Genomic DNA, 22,825 nt, shown 5'->3' with positions numbered 1-22,825 from the left:
GAAATTCGTCACTCCTAAACCCAAATTAATTTTTCCTCGCATGGTTTTAACAACTGCAAATGCCGCGATGCGTTGACCTATACCAATATCCTTTCTTCTCCGTATTGCCTTAGACCTACCAGCTAAAATCCTTTCTGCACTGTGATGACTTGATATATCTTTATTTACAACGTATGCAATGTCGTGTTCCATACACGCTTCGTCGAGCAGATTAACCTCCTTATCACATCTTGCCAAGCGGTTCTGAAGCTTTGTCCCAGGTCCACAGTAGTTATATGTGTAATTCCACTGGCAGTTTGTCTAGAATACCACCACCTCCTGTAATGCGTCTCCTAGCACGCATGTTATGCTACTGTGGTGGTTGCGAACTATGCGTCCCCATTATATAGCAGATCATAGGCATCAGTCCAACTGTTTTGTGTAGCAGGAAAACAAAGCCATTTGACTAATGCTTTATTTCCACGACGTCTAATGATTCTCTCCACGAGAAAAAAATCCGGTTCTGAGCTTTTCTCGGTGTAGAACCAGCCAGCAATTTCTTCACCTTTACTACCCTTCGATATATAAGTTCTAAGATTTGTTCTTTGCACCTTCGAAACTGTAAATATCTGTCTTGACCAGTTCCTTAGGTATGATTTCTCAAATTTCGTCTTGTGTTTTTAGATACGAACCAAATCACCTACATTAAATTTCTGTCTGCGTGGATCCAGCATTATAATGCGTCAGTACACCGTATCCACGAGTCCATTATCACTAACATCGATTGGTCTTATTTTTATTGGTTCGATTATACGGAGCAATTATTTCTGGGAGGATATCTGTCCATTTGTATGAACCGCGAAGGTTAAAACGCATGCACATTCGATCTTTTATTGTTCTGTTCAGACGCTCCACGATACTCGCTTTCAGGTGAGTGAATGTTGACTAGCGATGTATTCCATACCGCTCCATCACGGTCTTGAAATACGTATTGTAGAACTCTCCACCGTCATCGGTTTCGAGATTGTCTGGGCATCGATTCGTCCCCGCCTGTAGCAAACGCTCAAAAACATCCGCGACAATTCTACCCGTTTGTGTTTTGACAGGTAGTGCCCATGCAGATTTGGAATGTTGTTGTTGTTGTTGTTGTGGTCTTCAGTCCTGAGACTGGTTTGATGCAGCTCTCCATGCTACTCTATACTGTGCAAGCTTCTTCATCTCCCAGTACCTACTGCAACCTACATCCTTCTGAATCTGCTTAGTGTATTCATCTCTTGGTCTCCCTCTACTATTTTTACCCTCCACGCTGCCCTCCAATACTAAATTGGTGATCCCTTGACGCCTCAGAACATGTCCTACCAACCGCTCCGTTCTTCTGGTCAAGTTGTGCACAAACTTCTCTTCTCCCCAATCCTATTCAATACTTCCTCATTAGTTATGTGATCTACCCATCTAATCTTCAGCATTCTTCTGTACCATCACATTTCGAAAGCTTCTATTCTCTTATTGTCCAAAGTATTTATATCCACGTTTCACTTCCATACATGGCTACACTCCATACAAATACTTTCAGAAAAATACTTCCTGACACTTAAATCTATACTCGATGTTAACAAATTTCTCTTCTTCAGAAACGTTTTCCTTGCCATTGCCAGTCTACATTTTACATCCTCTCTACTTCTACCATAATCAGTTATTTTGCTCCCCAAATAGCAAAACTTCTTTACTACTTTAAGTGTCTCATTTCCTAATCTAATTCCCTCAGCATCACCCAACTTAATTCGACTACATTCCATTATCCTCGTTTTGCTTGTGTTGATGTTCATCTTATATCCTCCTTTCAAGACACTGTCCATTCCATTCAACTGCTCTTCCAAGTCCTTTGCTGTCTCTGGCAGTATTACAATGTCATCGGCGAACCTCAAAGTTTTTATTTCTTCTCCATGGACTTTAATACCTACTCCGAAATTTTCTTTTGTTTCCTTTACTGCTTGCTCAATATACAGATTGAATAACATTGGGGAGAGGCTACAACCCTGTCTCACTCCCTTCCCAACCACTGCTTCCCTTTCATGTTCCCCGACTCTTATAACTGCCATCTTGTTTCTGTACAAATTGTAAATAGCCTTTCGCTCCCTGTATTTTACACCTGCCACCTTCAGAATTTGAAAGAGAGAATTCCAATCAACATTGTTAAAAACTTTCTCTAAGTCTACAAATGCTAGAAACGTAGGTTTGCCTTTCCTTAATCTTTCTTCTAAGATAAGTCGTAAGGTCAGTATTGCCTCACGTGTTCCAGTATTTCTACGGAATCCAAACTGATCTTCCCCGAGGTCGGCTTCTACTAGTTCTTCCATTCGTCTGTAAAGAATTCGTGTTAGTATTTTGCAGCTGTGGTTTATTAAACTAATAGTTCGGTAATTTTCACATCTGTCAACACCTGCTTTCTTTGGGATTGGAATTATTATATTCTTCTTGAAGTCTGAGGGTATTTCGCCTGTCTCATACATCTTGTTCACCAGCTGGTAGAGTTTTGTCAGGACTGGTTGTCCCAAGGCCGTCAGTAGTTCTAATGGAATGTTGTCTACTCCGGGGGCCTTGTTTCGACTCAGGTCTTTCAGTGCTCTGTCAAACCCTTCACGCAGTATTGTATCTGCCATTTCGTCTTCCATTTCCATAATATTGTCCTCAAGTACATCGCCCTTGTATAGACCTTCTATATACTCCTTCCACCTTTCTGCTTTCCCTTCATTGCTTAGAACTGGGTTGCCATCTGAGCTCTTGATGTTCATACAAGTGGTTCTCTTTTCTCCAAAGGTCCCTTTAATTTTCCTGTAGGCAGTATCTATCTTACCACTAGTGAGATACGCCTCTACATACTTACATTTGTCCTCTAGCCATCTCTGCTTAGCCATTTTGCACTTGCTGTCGATCTCATTTTTGATATGTTTGTATTCCTTTTTGCCTGCTTCATTTACTGCATTTTTATATTTTCTCCTTTCATCAATTAAATTCAGTATTTCTTCTGTAACCCAAGGATTTCTACTAGCCCTCGTCTTTTTGCCTACTTGATCTTCTGCTGCCTTCACTACTTCATCCCTCAAAGGTACCCATTCTTCTTCTACTGTATTTCTTTCCCCCATTTCTGTCAATTGTTCCCTTATGCTCTCCCTGAAACTCTGTACAACCACTGGTTCTTTCAGTTTGTCCAGGTCCCATCTCCTTAACTTCCCAACTTTTTGCAGTTTCTTCAGTTTTAATCTACAGTTCATAACCAATAGATTGTGGTTAGAGTCCATATCTGCCCCTAGAAATGTCTTACAATTTAAAACCTGGTTCCTAAATATCTGTCTTACCATTATATAATTTATCTGATACCTTTTAGTATCTCCAGGGTTCTTCCATGTATACAACCTTCTTTCATGATTTCTACATCTACATCTACATCCATACTCCGCAAGCCACCTGACGGTGTGTGGCGGAGGGTACCCTGAGTACCTCTATCGGTTCTCCCTTCTATTCCAGTCTCGTATTGTACGTGGAAAGAAGGATTGTCGGTATGCTTCTGTGTGGGCTCTAATCACTCTGATTTTATCCTCATGGTCTCTTCGCGAGATATACGTAGGAGGGAGCAATATACTGCTTGACTCTTCGGTGAAGGTATGTTCTCGAAACTTTAGCAAAAGCCCGTACCGAGCTACTGAGCGTCTCTCCTGCAGAGTCTTCCACTGGAGTTTATCTATCATCTCCGTAACGCTTTCGCAATTACTAAATGATCCTGTAACGAAGCGCGCTGCTCTCCGTTGGATCTTCTCTATCTCTTCTATCAACCCTACCTGGTGCGGATCCCACACTGCTGAGCAGTATTCAAGCATTGGGCGAACAAGCGTACTATAACCTACTTCCTTTGTTGTCGGATTGCATTTCCTTAGGATTCTTCCAATGAATCTCAGTCTGGCATCTGCTTTACCGACGATCATCTTTATATGATCATTCCATTTTAAATCACTCCTAATGAGTACTCCCAGATAATTTATGGAATTAACTGCTTCCAGTTGCTGACCTGCTATTTTGTAGCTAAATGATATGGGACCTATCTTTCTATGTATTCGCATCACATTACACTTGTCTACATTGAGATTCAATTGCCATTCCGTGCACCATGCGTCAATTCGCTGCAGATCCTCCTGCATTTCAGTACAATTTTCCATTGTTGCAACCTCTCGATACACCACAGCATCATCTGCAAAAAGCCTCAGTGAACTTCCGATGTCATCCACCAGGTCATTTATGTATATTGTGAATAGCAACGGTCCTATGACACTCCCCTGCGGCACACCTGAAATCACTCTTACTTCGGAAGACTTCTCTCCATTGAGAATGACATGCTGCGTTCTGTTATCTAGGAACTCCTCAATCCAATCACACAGTTGATCTGATAGTCCGTATGCTCTTACTTTGTTCATTAAACGACTGTGGGGAACTGTGTCAAACGCCTTGCGGAAGTCAAGAAACACGGCATCTACCTGTGAACCCGTGTCTAAGGCCCTCTGAGTCTCGTGGACGAATAGCGCGAGCTGGGTTTCACACGACCGTCTTTTTCGAAACCCATGCTGATTCCTACAGAGTAGATTTCTAGTCTCCAGAAAAGACATTATACTCGAACATAATACGTGTTCCAAAATTCTACAACTGATCGACGTTAGAGATATAGGTCTATAGTTCTGCACATCTGATGATGATTATGTTGTGCTCTGTGCAAAATTCTACCAGACGGCTTCCTCTTTCATTTCTTAGCCCCAATCCATATTCACCTACTACGTTTCCTTCTCTCCCTTTTCCTACACTCGAATTCCAGTCACCCATTACTATTAAATTTTCGTCTCCCTTCACTATCTGGATAATTTCTTTTATTTCATCATACATTTCTTCAATTTCTTCGTCATCTGCAGAGCTAGTTGGGATATAAACTTGTACTACTGTAGTAGGTGTAGGCTTCGTATCTCTCTTGGCCACAATCATGCGTTCACTATGCTGTTTGTAGTAGCTTACCCGCATTCCTATTTTCCTATTCATTATTAAACCTACTCCTGCATTACCCCTATTTGTTTTTGTGTTTATAACCCTGTATTCACCTGACCAAAAGTTTTGTTCCTCCTGCCACCGAACTTCACTAATTCCCACTATATCTAACTTGAACATATCCATTTCCCTTTTTAAATTTTCTAACCTACCTGCCCGATTAAGAGATCTGACATTCCACGTTCCAATGCGTAGAACGCCAGTTTTCTTTCTCCCGATACCGACATTCTCTTGAGTAGCCCCTCAATAGCCTCGATCTTTTCAGTTAAGCCGGCTACTTTCCTACCGACTTCATTAACTAGCTCATTTAACGCATTCACCATTCTCAGAAGAATCTGGTAATACATCTCTAGTTCCCTGCGCATACCTCCAACTTTATACACAATAGCCTGAGTTTTAGCATTCATGTACAGGCGAATGTTCTGTCTGTGTACACCCATTCTCTCGGGTTGAGAGCTAGACATACGCTAGACATGCACTGATCGGGAGGCGAAGTATAGCACTGTGCTCGATTCTATCCAGTCACCTCCAAATTCGGAGAGCGTTTGCTCGGTTTTCTGTATATCTGTGTATATCCATGTGTCGAGGATGGCTCTTCGACACCCACAACTTTTATCTAAAACATTTTCCTGTAACTCATCTCTATACAGATATATTCACCATAATGGACTAAAAAGGTCCACCCACTGTATGCATTCACTGAAGCGCCAAAGAAACAGGTATAGGCATGCGTTTTCAAATAAAGACATATGTAAACAGGCAGAATACGACGCTGCGGTAGGCAACGCCTGTGTAACACAGCAAGTGTCTGGTGTAGTTGTTAGATCGGTTATTGCTGCTACAATGGCTGGTTATCAAGATTTAAGTAAGTTTGAACGTGGTGTTATAGTTGGCGCACGATCGAAGGGACACAGCATCTACGAGGTGCGATGAAGAGGGGATTTTCCCGTACGGTCATTTCAAGAGTACCATGAAGATAAGGAATCCGGTAAAACATCAAATCTCCAAATCGTTGCGGCCGGAAAAAAAATCATGCAGGAACGGGACCAACGACAAATGGTGAGAATCGTTTCATGTGACAAAAGTGCAATCCTTCCGCAAACTTCTGCAGATTTCAATGCTGGGCTATCAACAAAACGTCATCCATATGGGCTTTTGGTGCCGAAGGCCCACTTATGTACCCTTGATGACTGTACGACACAAAGCTTTAGCCCAACAACACCGACACTGGACTGTTGTTGACTGGGAACATGTTAACTGGTCGGACGAGTCTCGTTTCAAATTGCATCAAGCGGATGGACGTGCATGGGTATGAAGACAACTTCATGAGTCCATGGACCCTGCATGTCAGTACAGGACTGTTCAAGCTGGTAGAGACTCTGCAATGGCGTGGGGCACATGCATACGTAAGCATTCTGTCTCATCACCTGCATCCATTCATGTCCTTTGTGCATTCCGACGCACTTGGGCAATTCCAGTAGAACAATGCGTCACCCCCCACGTCCAGAATTGCTACAGATTGGTTCCAGGAACACTCTTCTGAATCTGAACACTTCCGCTGGCCACAAAACTCTCCAAACATGAACATTATTGAGCATATCTGGGATGCCTTGCAACGTGCTGTTCGGAAGAGATCTCGACCCACTCGTACTCTTACGGATTCATGGACAGCTCCATAGGATTCATAGTGTCAATTCCCTCCAGCACTACTTCAGACATCAGTCGAGTCGAGACCAAGTCGTGTTGCGGCGCTTCTCTGTCCTCGCGGGGGCGGTACACGATATTAAGCAGGTGTACCAGTTTCTTTGGCTCTTCAGAAACGCGTAAATTGTATATGAACAGTATACATACCAATGAAAGGAGGAAGTGTCAAAGTTTTTTTACCACACGTTGTAAGTCTTCACTGTGTCTTCCTTTGCTACATGGGAAACATCCAGTGGTAGCCAAACTCATCCCACACCCCGAGAAGCATGTTTTGTGTTACAGAGTTCACCGCAGCAGTGAGTTGGTTCCACAGGTCAGCAAGAGTTGTTGATAGTGGTGTGATGAAAACAGCCTCCTCAACATAGCCTCACAAGAAAAAGTCACAGGGCGTGTGATGAGATCTTGGTGGCCAGAAGTGTAGAGCCAGGTCTTCATTTCCGTGCGACGTATCCATCACTGAGGATGGGATTTATTTAAAAACCCTTGGACGTATCCATTCCAATGGAGCAGAGCTCCAACTTATTGCAAATTAAGTCTTGTGAATCTTCGATAAGTTGTGGGAAGATCCATTGTTCCAACAAGTCCAGGAACGTTATTCCACTTATACTGTCTTCTGCAATTAAAAAAAAGTTCCTTAAAGTTGTGTTCTTGATAAGGTCCAGAGCAAATTTAGCTTCGCTATGTCTCTCTCATACTGCAATGTTGTACTAGGATTTTGTTGTAAATCCGGTAGCCGGCCGCGGTGGCCGTGCGGTTCTGGCGCTGCTGTCCGGAACTGCGAGGCTGCTACGGTCGCAGCTTCGAATCCTGCCTCGGGCATGGGTGTGTGTGATGTCCTTAGGTTAGTTAGGTTTAAGTAGTTCTAAGTTCTAGGGGACTTATGACCTAAGATGTTGAGTCCCATAGTGCTCAGAGCCGTTTGAACCATTTGTAAATCCGGTATGAGAAAACTGTGTCTATACACTTTTCCACTAGGAAGTGAACGTAGCTTCAGAACTCAAAATGAAGTGTGGTAGCAACAAGTCATCCTCCATCATTTTCAAAGTGTCACCACAAAATTCAACATGCAGTTCTTTGTCATTCTCAGGCAGTGCCTACATAAGCTGGAAGTAGTAGGGCATGTACAGAATGTCCGTCTCATAACTCGACATACAGTTGGATGAGGTATTCCTAGTTCCATACTAACTCTAAAACTCTATGGGTTGAATTATTTGGACTACAAAGGAAAGTGTCTTGTAGTCGTCTGACGATAGTGGTTAGCCTACTGGACTCGCGTTTGGGAGGACGACGGTTCCGTGTTTTCCTTCAATCGCTCCAGGCAAATGCGGGGGAGGTTCCTTTGAATAGGCCAATCCGGTCTTTTGTTCCTTCTCTAATGACCTCGATGTCTATGGTTGGTCTGACGTCATTCTCTCACACACGCTGTCAGCCTCGACTTTTCCCTTTGAAGCGACCCTCATTTTGTTGAAACTGCTTATGCTTTCCTTGTGGTGGTTCAACGACCAACTCCTCACTCATTTTTGAAAAATAAAGAAAGCAAATAACCTTCTGCTGCTTCATCGGCGTCTTACAACTGCCTTATGGTGTGAGTACCCAGCACTCGTTCACAGAGCTACGACCGCCGTAGCGGCCGTTTACGCCGTTAGTCGTTAACAAAATAAAGATTTGATCTTCCCAATATACATTCTCTCTCGTATGTATCTTCAGGCTCATTTTCTCTGTTGTTTAGGCAGATATTAACAATTTAGAGTTCTCAATGTACAGCAGGAGTCAGCCCAAACAAATACTGTATTTCATGTCCTTCATACGTTGCCCAGCTTCGAAGGTAAGCGTCGGTTTTCCGTTACAAAGAAAGTGGAGCTTTACGTGTCCATTCGATAGAGCGGCCCCAAAAATCTAGTGCGTTTCTCGTTCTAACTATTTGTATAAACAAGAACAGGAAAACAGGAAGACTAACCAGTTCCCCAGCAGCCACTGTGTAGCGTTGCTGCATGGCAGTAGCAGTCAGCATGCACCAGGGCGGTGCTGTAGGTGCTGGACTACTGGACATTCTTCTTGTTTTATTGTCTTTGTTGATACATATACACTATGAGATCAAAAGTATTCGGACGCCTGGCTGAAAATGACTTACAGATTCGTGGCGCCCTCCATCGGTAATGCTGGAATTCAATATGGTGTTGGCCCACCCTTAACCTTGATGACATCTTCCACTCTCGAAGGCATACGTTCTGTCAGGTGCTGGAAGGATTCTTGGGGAATGGCAGTCCACTCTTCACGGAGTGCTGCACTGAGGAGAAGTATTGATGTCGGTCGGTAAGGGCTGGCATGAAGTCGGCATTCCAAAACATCCCACAGGTGTTCAGTAGGTCAGGACTCTGTGCAGGCAAGTCCATTACAGGGATGTTATCGTCGTGAAACCACTCCGCCACAGGCCGTGCATTATGAGCAGGTGTTGAAAGATGCAGTCCACATCCCCGAATTGCTCTTCAACAGTGGGAAGCAAGAAGGTGCTTAAAAATCAGTGTAGGCCTGTGGTGTGATAGTGCCACGCAAAGCAACAAGGGATGCAAGCCCCGTCCATGAAAAACACGACCACACCATGTCATCACCGCCTCCGAATTTTACTGCTGGCACTACACAGGCTGGCAGATGACGTTCAAGGGCATTCGCCATACCCACACTCTGCCATCGGATCGCCACATAGTGTTCTGCAATAGTGCAATGTTTACGCTCCTTACTCCAAGAGAGACATCGTTTCACATTTACCGGCGTGATGTGTGGCTGATGAGCAGCCGCTCGACCATAAAATCCTAGTTTTCTCAACCCCCCCCCCCCCCAACTGACATCGTACTTGCAGTTGATCCTGTCAGTTTGGAATTCCTGTGTGATACTCTGGACAGATGTCTGCCTATTACGCATTACGACCCTCTTCAACTGTCGGCGACCTCTGTAAGTTCAAAAGGTTCAAATGGCTCTGAGCACTATGGGACAACATCTGAGGTCATCAGTCCCCTAGAACTTAGAACTACTTAAACCTAACTAACTTAAGGACGTCACACACATCCATGCCCGAGGCAGGATTCGAACCCGCGACCGTAGCGGTCGCGCGGTTCCAGACGGAAGCGCCGAGAACCGCTCGGCCACTCCGGCCGGCCTCTGTCAGTCAACAGACGTGGTCGGCCTGTACGCTTTTGTGCTGTACGTGTCGCTTCACGTTTCCACTTCACTATCACATCGGAAACAGTGACCTAGGGATGTTTAAGAGCGTGGTAATCCCGCGTACAGACGTATGACACAAGTGGCAGCCAATCACCTGACCACGTTAGAAGTCCGTGAGTTTCGCGGAGCGGCCCATTCTGCTCTCTCACGATGTCTAATGACTACTCAGGCAACTGATATGGAGTATGTGGCAGTAGGTGGCAGCACAACGCACCTAATATGAAAAACGTGTTTTTGGGGGTGTCCGGATACTTTAGATCACATAGTGTAGCTAGAACGAGAATCGTAGTAGACTAATTCGGTACCGTGTGTCGAATGGGCATGTAAAATTCCTCTTTAAAAATAATTTTCTTTGTAATGGGAAACAAACCGAGGCTTTCCGTCGAAGCTGAGCGTCGCATGAAAGACGTGACGAAGAGTATTCTTTAGGTTGGGTCTAGCTACACATTGCAAAAACGAAATTACAAATGTCTGTCGAAACACCAGAGAAAATGCGCCTGACGACTCGTAGTATGGACAAGCGTTATATATAGACTCCATACAGCTGCTGTGGTTTCTTGGTTGTGCTACAAGTTTCAACTGTATGTCATCCTATGGGTGACTTTAAAAGTTTTAAATGTGTGTATACGACATATATAAAGCTCTGAAATATTTTCTACATCTATTTACACATGTACAACCCATTTTAACAATTTTAATGTCAGCTGAAAGATGAAGCTCAGTCGAAACTAGGTGCAGAGCAATAAAACTTTAGCAGCTTTATGGAGGAAATAACTTTCCGTAATTTTTGACTATAACTATTAGAGCCTCCAAATCGTTAACACTTCCTTTCTATTTACTTTATTTTGACCTCCAACTATCTTTGAAGTAACTTAATTACACATTTCATATACATCTTTCCAGGCTACATTAAAATGACTTTTTCTTAACTTCTTGCTTACAAGATGGAGCAAATATGTCGTTAGAACCAGGTACACCGCATTCGCCGTTGTGTGGGAACTGGAGAGCAGTACTAAAGACAAAAAATGACTGCAGTTAATTTCCGAAGACGAAAACGAAACTCAGTTTTTTTCTGTGTTGAATAAGAACCGCTGCAGCTGTCGTAAATCCTTTATCAAAGGCACAACCGGTTTCGTAATTTAAAATTACGTCATCAGGAACAAATATTAAATGAGAAGAAGAACCATAAGCAATATACGTAAAGATCATATGACAGAGACAAAATGTCTCCGGAAGACCGAATACTTATATCAAGTGCTCACACCAATTTCCAACCCTTTATTTAAAATTATTTAAAATTATTGAAAATTTCGCAAAAAGCGATAGTCATGGATTGGCTCAAATGGCTCTGAGCACTACTGGACTTAACATCTGAGATCATCAGTCCCCTAGAACTCACAACTACTTAAACCTAACTAACCTAAGGACATCACACACATCCATGGCCGAAGCAGGATTCGAACCTGCGACCGGAGAGGTCGTGCGGTTGCAGACTGAAGCCCCTAGAACCCCACGGCCACACAGACCGGCACTCATGGATTAAAAAAACGTGGTATGATACTGGAACCTATGAACAGAGGAGACCAGAGAAAAGATTATAAAACGCACCTAAAGAGGAGGGGGGGAGCAAGTGTACAGGGTGTTCGGAAATTTCCATTACAAACTTCTAGCACTTGCAGAGGGGAATGAGTAAATAATATTTTCAATTGGAACCCCCGTTCGGAAACGTACCGTTTTCGTGCTACAACCATTTGAAAACACGTTGGTAACGCGACCGAGTTTACAAGTATTTTGTTAGGCGTTTAGGCGTGACCCAGTACGTCAATTGTTATACAGTTCCACTCATTAATTGCTCGTGTACTTGTTGAGGTGCTCTCTTCAATGTGACGCAGTACGGCGTATTCCAACTCGGATGTGCGGCGTCTCGTTGGAGCGCCAAAGTAGCTCCTGCCGACGTTGAGGGTGCACTTTCTGGAAGCCGTTGCGTGATTGTGGCGAGAAGGGTACGCGATGGAGTCGGAGGTCGTGGGAGATGATGTTGATAAAGGCGACGATCGTGTCTGTGTATCCTGCAAACGTGTAGTCAGCTACGTCGCTCTAACACTCACCGACATGTGTATGAGGCTCGGAACCAGCTCAGAGGGGTAGGAAGATGTCATATGACATCGGCCAATCCGAGTTGACTACCTCCCCCCCCCCCCCCTCTCCCCACCTCCATGACTACTCTGTTCCATGTTGTCAAACGGCTGTAGCACGGAAACGGTACGCCTTCGGACATGGGTTCCTATTAAAAATGTTATGTACTCATTCCCCTCAGCAAGTCCTAGACGTTTGTAACGGGAATTTCCGAACACACTGAAGAGTAAACAGTACGTCAGCCGAAACCGCACCGGGACATGATGCGGGTGCCATACACTGACTGATTGGATATAAAACGTAGGCCTTGAGGGAAGCAGGGCATGCGGGGAAGCGTGAACAACATCCGACTTTAAGGAAATGTGTGGGAACCGGGAGTACAAAAATAAACGTACTAATAGGAACTGTCAGTTGAATAACTTATAAGTGTAAAAGACTAGAATCTCTTGTGGGCAATTTATAAACGTAACATTTTGAAGTGGAAATTCTTAAAAATTGTTATAGTTCCTTTAAATTTTTTTTAATGAAAAGCAAGCTTAGCATTCTTAGTTTCTTGCAAGAGGTGAACATCTTTCGAGCGTTAAGAAGGTCTTCAAATTAAACATTGAATTCTCAAGCTGAGCTAAGGCATAGAGCCGTTCCGGCCAACTTTAATTACTTAAATGATTATCCTGGTTCATCCGCCCTCTTCCCCTAACCTCCTGTTTCTTGGTGCCTTTCCTAGAATTTCTCCCCCCTTTTAAGGGTTCTTTTTAAAAAAATTTAAGAATTTTCAATTCCATATGTTACGTTTGTAATTGCGCGTAAGAGAGACTACGCTTTTAATCTTATAATTTATACAATTGATAGTTGCCAGCCATTTCCTTAAAGTTCGAGGTTATTCACGCTTTTGCGCGTGTGCATCTTCCCTCGGGGCCTAACGTTTTGGTATACAGTCAGTCCGTGTATGGCGGTCGTAGCGTTCCGTCCGTGCGCGGTTTCAGCTGACGTGCTGTTTGCTCTGTACTGGTTCTCCCCTCCTTTCCGATGCATTTTATAATCTTTTTTCTTGTCTCATTTGTTCATAGGTCCCAGTATCATGTCGCGTTTTTTAATCCATGACTACCACATTTTGCGAAATTTACCAGAATTTTAAAGAAAAGGCTGGGTTCGGACTGAAACGTGGTGTGACCATTTAATATGAGTTTCGATCTTTCGGACATTTTTTCTCACTGTGATATGGTCTTTGCATTGATTTGTTTACGGCCTTTCATCTTTTTATCCTGATTTGCACCTGATAAAGTAAATTGTAATTACGCTACCGGTCCTGCCTGTAATAAAGGGTTTACAATAACTCCAGCGGTATTTATTCAACGAACAGCAGTTTTATTGTTCATGCCCATCCAATAAACTGTTATGTCTTCTTTTGTGTTGTCGTTGTTGATAGCCGCTTCGTATATGGGGCCTTTCTGCACGATTTCCTGCGCTGATCACCTATACAGTGGCATCATTGGAATACTGACATGTCTGCTCATCTTGAGAATTAGAACCAGATATCTGATATATATATTCTCGGTCGACGTGCAATATCAGGTTTGGATAATTTTCGCTGGACGGAGAAAGGTGAAGGGGTGCGCCCCAGTCCCTGCTTTAAGGAAAAATAACGAAAAATTCCATAAAATATTATTTACTTTTTACTTCAAATAGACTATTAATCAATAACTGGTCAACCAATAACTTTCAACAGTGTTGATAATGTTGATGTATTATTTTGCTGATACTATTTACAACATTTAACAATATTCGGAAAAGGATAGATTGCTACTCACTGTAAAGATGACTCACTGGATTTTAGACAGGCACAATGGAAAGAGTGTTACACATTATAGCTTTTGGCCAAGGCCTCCTTTAGAAACACACACACACACACACACACACACACACACACACATGCCTGCTATCATTTGCAGCTCCGACTAGAACGCGGTTGTCACATCAATGGCCATCTGGAGTAGGATGAAGTAGGGGAAGCGGTATCAGGGTGTGGGTGGGAGAAGAGCGCTGCCTGGTAGATTGTAGCCTGGCAACACTGCATGACATATCGTTGGCAGGTGGGGTTTGAGGGGAAAACAAGTGGAGTGGGAAAGGAGATATATGGGGATGGGGAAAGGACAGATGGGTACATTGGCAGAGGGTGCCACACAATGAGGGTGAATGATTTGAAAAAGGAGGAAGTGTTGAGACAGAGGGCAGAAACTCTTGGATGGAGATGTGGGGACAGTATGTTATCACACATTGAGGCTACGATAATTTGAGGAGCAGAGAATGCATTGTAAGGACTGCTCCCATCTGCATTTTTCAGAAAAGCTGGTAATGGAGGGGAGGATGCAGATGGCCTGGGTCGTGAATCAGCCAGTGGTATCAAGCATGTTATGTTCTGTTGCAGCTTGGTTCACAGGGTGATCTACTTTGCTGTTGGTCATAGTCTGGCTGTGGCAGTTCATTCTCACAGACACCTCATTGGTAATCACAACATAAAAAAGCTGTGGAATCGTTGCAGCCGAGTTGGTATACTACACAGCTGCTTTCACAGGTGGCCAAGCCTTTATCAGGTAAGATTAGTCTGTGACAGGACTGGAATAGGAAGTGCCAGGTGGGTGGATTGGGCAGGTCTCACACCTTGGTCTTCCACATGGATATGATTCCTGTGGCAAGGGGTTGGGATGGACAACGATGATGTGGAGGTTCGGTGGGTGACAGAACGCAACTTTAGGAGCGGTGGGACGGAGCTTGGATATGATATCGCTCGTTTTGGGACACAATAATAGATAATAAAAGCCTTGACAAAGAAGATGGTTCAGTTGTTCTAGTGTAGGGGTATATTGGGTGACGAAGAGATCTTAGGGATGGTGGGAGGATTGGAGGTGTCTGGCAAAATGGCATGGGAAATTTGTTTGGCTGACTAGGTCTTAGGGATAGTGTGTGTCTGTGAAGGCCTTGGTGTGACTTTCAGCATACTGGGAAAGAGAGTTGTTGTCACTGCAAATACACTGTCCCTGGGTGGCCAGGCTGTATGGGAGGGATTTTTTGGTGTGGATGGGATGTGAGCTGTCAAAATGCAGGCGTTCTTAGTGGTTGGTGAATTTAATGTGGACAGAGGATTGGATGGAATCATCGAGAGGAGGAGGTCAACGTCCTGGAAGATGGCATTCTGGGTTGAGGAGAACAAGTAAAGTGGATAGAAGAGAAGGTGCTGAGGTCATGAAGGAATGAGGATATCGTCTCTTGGCCCTGAGTCCTTGATCATGAAGATATTACCAGTGAACCTGAATATTCCCAGGGGTATGAGAGGCAAGGAAGGTTTCTCTAAACGACCTATAAACATGTTGGCATAGGAGGGTGCCATGCAGGTGCTCATGGCTGTGCCACTAATTTGTTTGTGGAAGCAGTCATATCATATACCAGCTCTGCTTTGATCATTTCACAGTTTTGTATGTAGGTATGGTTACCAACTTGCTGTCCACCAGGAATTAATGTCCACCACCAAACTATGAGCAAGAGCAAAGTAGATCACCCTGTGGCCCAACATGCAGCTGAATATTACATGCTTGATTTCAGAGGCAACTTCACAAGCCAGGCCATCTGGATCCTCCATTTCAGCACCAGCGTTTCTGAAATGCGCAAATGTTAGTTACCCTTACAACACATTCTTCGCGCCTCCTTGCCTCAATCTATGGTAACCTCCTTTCCCCACACCCTACACGCCTCTGTTATCAGTTCCTCCCTTTTCACATCCTTCACGTTCATTGTGTGTCACCTTCTGCCAATGCATCTTCCTGTCCTGCCCCTTTCCCTACAACTCTCCTTTACCACTCCACTTGTTTCCCTCTCACACTCCACCTGCCGACGCTATGCCTGGCAGTCTCATCAGGCTGCTGTGCAGTCCCTGCATGCCCTACCAGACAGCATTCATATTCCTCTATCCATCTCCCTTCCTCACCCCACTTCAGATTGCTGTTCACGTGGCAGTCGAATTCTGGTTGGAGCTGCCTGAGGTAGTGATCCTGTATGTTTGGGATATGCTTGCTTGTGTGTTTTCTTTGCTGAAGGGGACCTTGGCCGAAAGCTGTAGTGTTTGAAGATCTTTTATTTTGCATGACTGCATCTCAGTGGGTCATCTTCAGTGAGCAGCAACCTATCCTTTTCCTAATATCACTGATATTCCAACTTGGAATTGGACACTGGTAAGAGAAATACGATGAAAGATTAAAATGTATTTTGAAAATTTTATTCTTTGATAAGATCTTTTTGTATGCACTGAACTAAAAGTAACTTACTGACTAACTAGAACTAATCTGATTTAGAATCTGGCGCGATACGTTGAGGTGTGCTACCGTCAACACTTTTAACTATTAGAGCAATAGCTGTCGCACACTTAACTGCAGGATACTAATCTTTTCTTGATCAATATCTGTCATACCAACCTTATAGTCAAACACGTAAACCAGACAATGAGAACCGTAATTGGAACTTTTTACGGATTTACTTAACAGCTCTTTTGTTTAACCTTTAAATCTAAAGAGGGTGAAAGCGCTGACCCAATTAAGTGAACATTTCAGTTCCAATGGGTTTATTAACTACCCAAAACAAGCTCACATCAAATTTGACAGGCACCACTTGGGGAAGATTATTTAAGAGAAACTCATTACATAAATCATAAACAAGTTAATAAATAACTTTAACAAACAATTCTACTTAATACACATTCCTTAGGACCCTTTCAATTCCAAACTTTAACACTATATGAAAAATAACAGTTGACACAAAGCCTCAACTTTAACACGAATATTTAAAACGTATTTATGAAATTTAACTTGGGCAATCTTGCAGAGCAAAGCACGAAATTATTCAAATGCCCATTGACATATAAGATGGACTTTTAGGGAATAGGAAATTAAAACTTTTTACAATGATAAATGTGTAATGACAGGAACAAGGTCCAAGCTTATAAGGTCGAAGTTTAACTACGAACGGTGGAACCAACTGAGAGAAGTAATATTTAACTTCAAACCAAGACGTGACTCCTTTAGCAGCCCCACGTCCAGTAGATCACCAAAATCTGAACCAAGCAAACGCTACCGAAGAGGAACACACAAGCTCAGGCAAAGTCCAACCGCCCGTACGCCAAACTTGTAATATATAGGGCAGCCCTGCGCTTCGGTTGCCTGCTGCCTCAGCTCACTGAAACACAGACCACACCCAACAACAGAAGGCAGAAAAACCTTTCTTAACCTTAACATTTAAGATTGGCCAGTAAATTAACTCTATAAAATCAAGGCTAAACGACAACTAATTTCTTTAGGAAGAGCTTTGTTTAGGTGAAACAGTACCTGATAAACAAACACTAAGAGTGGGAAGTGAACTGGCTCACGAGAACCGGCACTCACCAGATCTCAATGACACGCATCTGCAAATACATCAACATTATGCGGAAGCAAAGCACACGCTTAGTAGGAGGCCTCAAATGAAATCGAACAAGCATCACATCACACGTCTGCAACGTCTTACTGTACCAAGAGCGATCACAATCACAGTTAACTAAGCGCTCTTAGTAATTAGCGTACTTAACTGGGTGTCTTGATGCTGGGGTGATTTTGCGAGGATGCCAGACCATCACTCCGCAAGACCATAACAGCGTATCCCTTCAAGGAAGCAGGCACATCCACAGCTCACGAGGTTGCCGGAGAATGCAGAGCGTCGGCCAACTCCAGTAGAACCACGTGACAACCGCCGCCCGGCCTCAGGTACGCCGCCTTCGCTTCTGTCCACCATCCAATCACCGACTCGCGCACTGATGTGTTCCGTTCTCAAACGTTGTGTCCTCTCTTCCTAGTCGCGGTCGGCACTCCATTACATCTCGAGTGGGCCCAAGCCCAAAGACAAACCTCTGAGCAAGGAAATCGATCATTCTTCTGTCAGAGATACTACTGGTGCCAACTCCCGCCACAGCAAAGAACTATTAGTGGTTACCCTTACAGAGTAATATTGCATCTCTGCAAACTAGACGACTGGTAGGCATCAAACCACAGTTGTAAAAATGTAGTGCCAACCTATCCCTTCGCAGCCATGTTCCTGCAGATTTCCTTAAACGACAGCAACAGAGACTGAAGTCAAGACATTCACCTGTAGCAGTCGCAAACCTACTACTGACCCAACGCTGCAGGTACCAGGATTTTCTCTTCCCAGAGGACAGTGGTGCAACATTACTAGTGTTCGCACAAACCATGGTACTTACACTGAGCCTGGCTCAGTGGGCAGTTTCAGAATGCCCTCGATGTGACCAATGTAGGGCTGAAGAGCAAACAGCTGCTTCAATATATTTTTCAGTGGTACGTTACAAGACATCCACGACTGCACCACCGAATCACTGGAATAGATGGTTGATAGTGTCATGTGTTTTCGAGAAAAAAGTACAATAGACAAAGTAGATATTTCTAACTTTAGTTTAAGTTTTCAATAGTAATAATATTTTGTATTTTGTTATTGAAATTTGCTCAAGTTTATTCGAATAAACAAATAAAGAATATGCCTTGGAGACCTACAGGGTGATTATAATTAAACTTCCAAATCGCTGTAGAAATAACACCTCTGGCCAGAATGACGTCAAATTGCAACGGAATATTATCGGAGAAGGAGGAAAACGTACAGCAGAAGAAAAATAAACAGTTACAAAGTGTAGCAATAGATGTCACTGCAAGCATCATAATTTAATAGTGGTCGACTACAAATGACAAATGAATCATACAACAATGCCTAATGTGTACGTTTGACGTTAAGGAAACTGCATTACTCAGTGTGTATGGGTGTACAGGTGTGATACTGTTAGTTACGTAAGCCCATCCACCACGGCAAGGTTATATCACATCGGATAGGAAAAATCGATTTTTAATTGTCCTGAGGCCCAAAACCGGTTAAAAACCCTCTCACACATCGATTTTTAGGTCTCCTAAGGCCAAAAATTGAAAAAAACATCAATCACATCGGTTTTTAATTTCCTGAGGACAAAAACCGCATAAAATCATCAATGAAAATCAAATCAGATTATTAATTTCTGTGTAACACGCAAAACATGTTCATTATGCTGTCCACCGTTTTCTACAACAAGCTGAAATCGAGAAACAGGATGTTCCACAGCTGATCGAAGTGTTTCCGCCGCCACGTTCAGAATGTGTTGCGCAATGAGTGCCATCAATGCAGCTAAGTTTGCAATCGGAACAACGAACACAACATCTTTCAGATAACCCCACAGCCAGAAGTCACACGGGATAAGATCAGGTGACGGGGACGGCCAGGCTGTAGGACAATGGCTGCTGATAATTCTAGCATTTTCGAAATAGCGCTTCAGCAGCTGCTTAACTGGATTTGCAATGTGCGGTGGTGCGCCATCTTGCATAAAAATGATCTCATTCACACATCCACGCTGTTAGAGAGAAGATGTGACTGCGCAAAAGACACGCATAGCGCGTATTAGTGACGGTACAGGTAACAGGACCGGAAGCACGTGTCTCTTCGAAAAAATAAGGCCCAATGATAAATGATGCCGTAAACCCGTACCATACAGCGATCTGTTCAGGATGAAGTGATATTGGTTGATTTGCGTGTGGATTTTCCGTTGCCCATATTCGACAATTCTGTGTATTGACATATCCTGTCAGATGGAAGTGGGCTCCGCCTGTCCGCAAAATCTTCCACTGCCAATCGTTGTCCACTTCCACGCGAGCAAGAAATTCTAAAGCAAAGGTCTCTCTTGCTGGCACGTCAACAGGAAGAAACACGTGCACATGGGTCTTTTTGAATGGATAGCCAAGAAGGATGTTTCGTAGGTGTTGTATTCTCCAACTGTTTATTGAACGTAACTCTTCTACAATACAATAGCTGGCTGTACAATAGATGTAGACGTCCGTCGATCTAGCCGGAGATGTGGTTCCTCTCGGTCGGCTGGTACTTAGATCGGCGGTGCAGTACAGCGGCTTCGGTGATATCTACTCGGAGACTCTGTTGTAGCGGTTGCCATTAACAGCGGACGAAGCCTGGTCTGCCTTCGACCGGCCGGGCCTATATAGTGAGCTGGAGCCAATAGAAACCAGGCGTAGCAATCCATGACCGGATATGTCACGGCGACCTCTGCAAGGAGAGGTTCCTATTAATCGACTGGAATCTTCGGCGTGTTTACCTGATGTCTTCGCCTGTTTGGCTGTTGGTTTGTTTCCCCCATAGCGTGGCTGTTATGCGGTGCTGCCTGCCATTTAGGGGAACCCGATGGCAGACAGTACAGCAGGATTTTATGCACCGTGCTCACGGGTGTGTCCAATGTTCGGGCAATTCTCCGGCACTACACGTTTGCACACCAGCACTCGTCCCCACCTGCATAGCTGAGGCCACAGCTTCCACTGACGTCGAATCAATTCGTTTCCTCGCTCTACCACGTTGCACACCAAAAGAATCCGTCTTTTCGAATTTCCGAATCGTTTTCTCCAGGCCCATGGCAGTCATCGGACCAACGCCTTTTTTTCAAACCCTTCAGTGTCCGGAACTTCTGCAGAGCGATGCGGGCACAGTCATCATTCTTGTAATGTAGCTTTGCAAGCAGAGCGCGATCCTGCCTTGCGACAGTCATAGCGAACGTCACAGACGCGAAAGGAGGAAAAGCCGTGTACCCGGCGTGTTTATACCAACTTCTGTGGGTCGTGTGCAGGACAGGTGTTTTCATTTACATATTGTGACACATACAACGTCATCTATTGATCAATTTTAACACTATTTTTTTTCTTCTGGTATACGTTTTCCCCCTTTTGACCAGCTATGTTATTTCTACAGCGCTTTGAAAGCTTAATTGTAATCACCCTGTACTTCGATACGTAGATCCTGGATTACTTGCTGCTCCTGTTTCTCGTTTTACGTAAACTATTTATTGTAGTCTCCATATGTTTGCCATCTCTCTCAGCTGTATCATTTACAAATTACAGTTTAATAAATATGTGTAGAGAGACTGTGGAAGTTTCATTTTCATTCGACTGGGAAACATCTTTTTAAAGAATGTGAGACACAGATAAATTCTGTTTATAATGAGATTTGTTTCTGATGAAAAAAGAACTCTTTTACTAATTTGTGGGATGTGATCGTTTCCTATTACAGCTGTTTTCACATCTTTCTATGATGGTTCTGCCACGCACTTCACTGATCATTTTTATTTTTGTTTCAGAAGGGAAAATAAGATTCTTGGCAGAAGACACAAAACAGGAGAAAGGTATGATAAGTAATTAAATTTTTTATAAAACCTCCCGGTATGTATTATAATCGACAATCTGATAATTTTAATGTTTTGAAGAGAAAAGGAGTTCAAATACTGTGCTTCGGTTTCGAAAACCGCACAGAATCATGCGTTGACACACACTGTGATAAGGGCAGTTTGCATTTTCTTCTTGACGTGATAATTCAAATTCATCACGAACATAAAACGTTTTGAGCATAAACAGCTTTCAGTATCTATCTTGCATAAGATGGTGCTTCCACCAGAGAACAGAGCAACCACAGCTAATTCTAATTCATAAATATTGCCTTCTCTAGGTTTCTGTTCTCTGAAGGAAAAGTCGAGATCAACTTGATACAAACATTCCTTGACGTTGAGTGCCGAATTCCGGGTTATACTCATAATTCCTTAACATTAATTACAGAACTAGTGTTTTGAAATATTTTTCAGAACTGGTGCTGTCATTCGTCTGGTTTTATAACTCATCTTGTCTCCAAAACCGTTTCTGAAAATTATTTCATGTTTCTTACACCTCCAAGATAAATGTGAGAGATTTTTTTTAGAAAATATCAGTGATATGTGTTGCAAACCGGACACAATAGGAAGGACCAGGCCCCTTTGCTTTTTTTCGTTTATCACTCGTTTATTACATCAGAGAAATACTAATTTTAAGACAAAATTTAACTACATGAAATATTGCTCCTAGTAAATGTTGACACAAGCAGTGACAAAACTTAGTTCTCTTAAGGGATTCTGCTAGCAACAAATTTTAAGGAGGCAATGCAAGGTTCATATCAATTCAGCTCAAACACGTAGCTAGTGATTGAATCACGACACAGACACTTTAACAATTTCGGCAACAATTTAGGCGGTTTTCCACATCCCACTGGCTGAACCCCATGTCCCGCCTCAGTTACACGAGTCGCAGACATTTGAACACTTTCACACCATTTTATGGCTTACACTAGACGTAGACAGCTAGGATACACTACTTCTGTCCCAGGGGTACATGGTAGCGACAGGAAGGGCATCCGGCCATCCTCTGCACGAACAGTGCCAAATCCATAGTAACAGGGCCGACCCCACGTTGAGTTGGACAAAGGCTCAAGAAAATGATGATGATGACATTTTATTTGGACATCCACAGCTTACGCGTGTTCAATGGCGCTAATTTTTCTCAAGATGCCCTTTTAAACAGCCGATATGTTTTCGTGATCTGACACCACTGCTTCATTTTGTGGAGGAGTTAAAAGACGTTCTTCAACAAGAGAAAGTGAATACAAGCAAATACAGCATCATACGTCACATCGGAACAGCGTGTCCTTCATCGGAATCGAAACTAGCCAGTGGCGACTCTGTCGTCTGTACCTGTGACTACATACATACTGGGCAAACCACTGTGAAGTGTATGGCAGA

The 22,825-nt window shown here is 43.4% G+C and overlaps 1 protein-coding gene across 1 annotated transcript in view; it reads left to right on the top strand.

Moving 5' to 3' along the window:
• LOC126272864 (venom dipeptidyl peptidase 4-like) overlaps positions 1-22,825 on the top strand; it is a 285,445-nt gene that overhangs the window by 50,046 nt on the left and 212,574 nt on the right. The window contains exon 3 of the mRNA XM_049976083.1: positions 21,362-21,406. Within this exon, the coding sequence (XP_049832040.1) occupies positions 21,362-21,406 (45 nt within the window). The remainder of the gene's footprint in view (positions 1-21,361; positions 21,407-22,825) is intronic.

This window comes from Schistocerca gregaria, chromosome 5 (assembly GCF_023897955.1).
Source record: "Schistocerca gregaria isolate iqSchGreg1 chromosome 5, iqSchGreg1.2, whole genome shotgun sequence".
NCBI lineage: Eukaryota > Metazoa > Arthropoda > Insecta > Orthoptera > Acrididae > Schistocerca > Schistocerca gregaria.
Note: the sequence above shows the minus strand (reverse complement) of the source record. Positions and strands in the feature narration are given on the sequence as shown.